Source organism: Haplochromis burtoni, unplaced genomic scaffold, assembly GCF_018398535.1.
Source record: "Haplochromis burtoni strain Fernald_Lab_line unplaced genomic scaffold, NCSU_Asbu1 Contig_4310, whole genome shotgun sequence".
Taxonomy (NCBI): domain Eukaryota; kingdom Metazoa; phylum Chordata; class Actinopteri; order Cichliformes; family Cichlidae; genus Haplochromis; species Haplochromis burtoni.
Window position 1 is genome coordinate 1 of NW_024586671.1, and position 4,156 is coordinate 4,156.

At 33.4% G+C, this 4,156-nt stretch overlaps 1 protein-coding gene across 1 annotated transcript; it reads left to right on the plus strand.

Moving 5' to 3' along the window:
- Window positions 1–468: 468 nt before the first annotated feature.
- On the plus strand, window positions 469–2,784 carry LOC102307667 (class I histocompatibility antigen, F10 alpha chain; the record flags this gene model as incomplete). The annotated part of the gene is given in 2 exon segments (XM_005953427.3): window positions 469–626; window positions 2,524–2,784. Coding segments are annotated over 2 exon segments (328 nt in total), but the record flags the coding sequence as incomplete, so codon positions are not given.
- Between the last annotated feature and the right edge of the window lie 1,372 nt (window positions 2,785–4,156).

A 4,156-nucleotide genomic window follows, 5' to 3' on the forward strand; every position in this document is an offset into this window, starting at 1 on the left:
GTTATACTGTTTTATCCACTGGAGGGAGCCCCACACCACAACTCGGTGAAATCATATTTGATATGTATTCTCTATCAGTCATTCTTTATCTTTAAAGACACCATAACCTCACAGACTCCAGGGGCAATCTGTACCAAATAGCTAAACAGTGAACCCAGATTTATAATAACAACAACAACAACAACAATAATGATGATAATAATAATAAATTATACAATGTCTACCCAGCATAACACAAACTACTACAAACTACACCTGTCATAACATCAAAAATAATAAAGACCAGATGAAACTAACTTTAACCCTTCTCTTTATCATTCATGGTTCATATGAAGATATTTTACTTTCAGTTTCGTTGATAACCCTAAAGGCTGCGTTTACCCCAGATTTAAGTGACGTTTACTGTCAGAGTAAATTCTTATTGGCTCAGATGGAGCCCAGTGGGGACGTACCTCCTGGCTCTCGTCGTTTTCTCCTATTTTAGCTTTGATACTCGAGCTGGAAGCACAGAGCCGCTTTTTCTAGACAAGCGAACACACAAAGTCTGTTAAAGGTTTGGATGTTTATGGTCACAATGAAGGTCTTCATCTTCCTTCTTCTCCTGGGGATACAGGGAGCAGCGGCAGGTCAGTTTGATTTGAATGTTTTTGTGTTTTTCATATGTCAGATTTATGTAATTTCAAATACAAATGGACAGATTGTTTGTTCCCCAGAGACTTCCTGTACGCTAAACATTTAGTTATGATAGATCCTTGTAGATAATTTCAATGTTAAGAAACAATCGATCATTTTATACATGTAATTAAATCGTCTGTTTCTCTCTCACCTCCCTAATAATGAACATCAAAGTTTAGATTAAAAGTTACGTTTAGCTAATAAAAGTAAATAAATAAGGCAAATATTAAAACAAGGCGATTTCTGTCCAAAACTATTTGATGATTTCCGTCTTTAAATCGTTCATGACGCGTTTTTAAAGGTTGAGACTCTGCTGTGTTTCCAAACAGTCCAACGAATAAAAGATGAGTGAGGAGGCTCGTTGATAATCTGGTGACAATAATCAACACTGTTCTTTAAAAACGGAGAACCATTTTAATTTTCATGAGGAATCAAAAATATTTTCACAAAACAGCTGATTATTAAAGTTCACTAAAGTGTATCTAGCACAAAGTATCTGTTAAAATTTAAGAGTTTAATTATTTAATTATTTGTTCAGTATACGCTGTGTATGTAGAGCCACATGTCATTTGATGGAATTCATTAAAAGGTAAAAGACTGCTGCTTTAGACTGTATTCAGTATTATTCACCAGCGTTATGGATGTGAATACTTTCTGTTTGAAGGACATGCGCACACATGATGTAACTAACGAATTACGCCCGGATGTAAGTTCACTGTTTTTCTGATGTTATTGATTCAGTAACAGCTCCATGATGTGACTTTTGTTGTGATTTGGCGTCATACAAATAAAATGAAATAGAATTCAGATGAACTAAACTAAGTCATTATTGCTTTATAATATCGTGGAGTTACCAGCAAGAGTTAATTTTGGTATCACTGCTGAATGATCAATAAGAAGCTGCAGGTGAGAAACCCCTGAAAGGTTTTGCAACACACTCGCTCCTCCACAAGGGGGCGCTAATGAGAAGCGTTTTAAACTACTATGTGCATTGTTTAGTAACACAAACAAACAAATCCATGTACTTTTGATAACTGAGAACTCTCCTGCAAACCTGATTATAGAGTGAAAGATAAAATCAAAAATGCTTAAGATAATATTCCCCCAACAATATTTACTTAACATTCGTTTTTTATTGATAATATTATTGATCAAACATATTGGAAAGTTTCTGTAACAATTTTGAATGTGCATTAATTGACAAAACTCTATGAAAATAATATAAACAAAGAAGAAGCATGGGTATTAATGTTTAGAAAACCCATTACAGAAATTATGAAAAAAAAAGTCTGGACAGTCACATCAAAACAATGAAATGAACTCATATAATTTATAATATAAAAAACGGAAACAAAAAAGAAAACAATTCACTTTAGAAGTCCTGCTGCTTGATTCAGAAAAAGGAAAGAAGAAACCTTACGGTTCATACAGCGGCTAACAAGCAAAACAGATTAAAAATAATGTGTACATTCTTTAACACTGAAAATAAAAATATAGTCAAATTAAAGTTATAAAGAGTTCAAACCATTAATCATGAAAACTGAATTAAACTAAGCTGAAGGATAAAAACACCAGTTTTAAAACTTTAAAGCTTTCTGTGAAAATCAGGTTCAAACTAGAATCTGTTGCAAAACACAAAATTACAGTTTTGAAGAAAAGATGATCAGAAAATGACATTAACCACTGAATATCTATTCATAAATCTATTTTGTGTTTATTGAAGGGACAGCAGGATTATTACAGGATGTCTTTAACGTGCTGTAGTTTTTCTTATTGTGTTATTTAAAAACTAAAATAATTTATAAGTCTGTGTTCCTGAGATCTCACAACATTAACTGTTTCTCACAGTGACCCACTCGCTGAAGTATTTCTACACTGCGTCCTCTCAAGTCCCAAACTTCCCAGAGTTTGTGATTGTTGGGATGGTTGATGATGTTCACATTGAATATTATGACAGCGACACGGAGAAAATGGTGCCCAAACAGGACTGGGTGAACGGTGCAGTAGATCCACAGTTCTGGGAGCGAAACGCTGGGATCGCTGTGGGTGCCCAGCAGGTGTACAAAGCCAACATTGAGATTTTAAAGCCTCGCTTCAACCAAACTGGAGGTTTGTTCATGTTTCATTTTTACTGATATTTGTTGTTAATGTTTTCAGTGTGTTTTGTTTACAGTAGTAAACAGGTTTGCACACATTAAATGTTTCATTCAGATTACAGATTAAAATTATTAACATAATAATTCATAATAAATGTAGAACTACAGTCTGGGAAACTTTCATTTAATTCAAACAGCTTTAAGGATCATGTTTGTATGAACTGATATAAACTGTCAGTTAACTGATTAGTTGATCAAAATATTAAAATAATAAAGTAAAAATTAATTATATTTGAAGTTTTCTGTTTATATTTAGGATTTTTTGTCTCTGAAACTTTGATGGTTGTTTTTGCTACAATCTCTCAATGAACTGATTAATCAGAAAATAATGCAAGATCCTGCAAGATCTAAATAATCAGAGATTTATTCGTTTTACAATTATTGTGAACTAATATTTGACTTTTAATAAAAACAGTCCTGGACTGAAACTCTCCTTCAGTGGAAGCTTCTAGAAAAACCTCGGGACAGTCTGGTCTGTAGTTTCTCACAGTTAGACGATTCTGTTAGAACGATAAGAGGCTGCAGAGTTTCAGAGGATGGAAACTTAAACCCAGGATCAGGATCTGAGTCTGCTGCTCAGGATCCATCTTACTGTGTTTGTCTGTTCCTGCAGCTCACAGGAAGTCGCTCCGTGTCTCAGTTCAGACGACCCTCACAAATAATCACATGTTGTAATAAATTATAAAAAAGGAAATATGTCAGACACATAATTTATCATCCAGAGCAGATGGTAAATGTGCTGGGACGTCACAGTTTTTACATTTGCCTCAGATAATATTTTCAGATTCCATTAAACACAAACTGATGTTATATTTAATATAAAAAAGGAAAAAAGTGAAAGTAGAGACGGCTCAGTGAACATGCCCTCTTTATGAATCATCTTAATGAACATTCATGTGAGAGTAACACTCGTAACACTTTAATGTGCTGAAGATCACGGTCACTTATATTTAAGTTATTTATGAGGAAATTCATTGTTTTCTGAGATGATTTTATAAACCAGCAAACATCCTCATTAATAACTAAATATATTTAACTAAATGCATCAAACATTGTGAAATTAAGCAGACATTCAGGGGGCCTAATAGCACAAGAGTTTAGTGAGAATTAGACCAAAAATAAGAAGCACAAACCAACAGACAGACGACACAAGCTGAGATCTGACATGAAAATCAGATTTATTTATTTTTAAAACTTCACACTGATTTTTGTCTCATTTTTAAATGACATTAAGTTTGACTTTCAGTTTATGTTGAATATTTTTGGTCCCAGATTTATTTAATTTTTTACTAATAGACAACAGCCTGAAAATATAATGGGGAAAT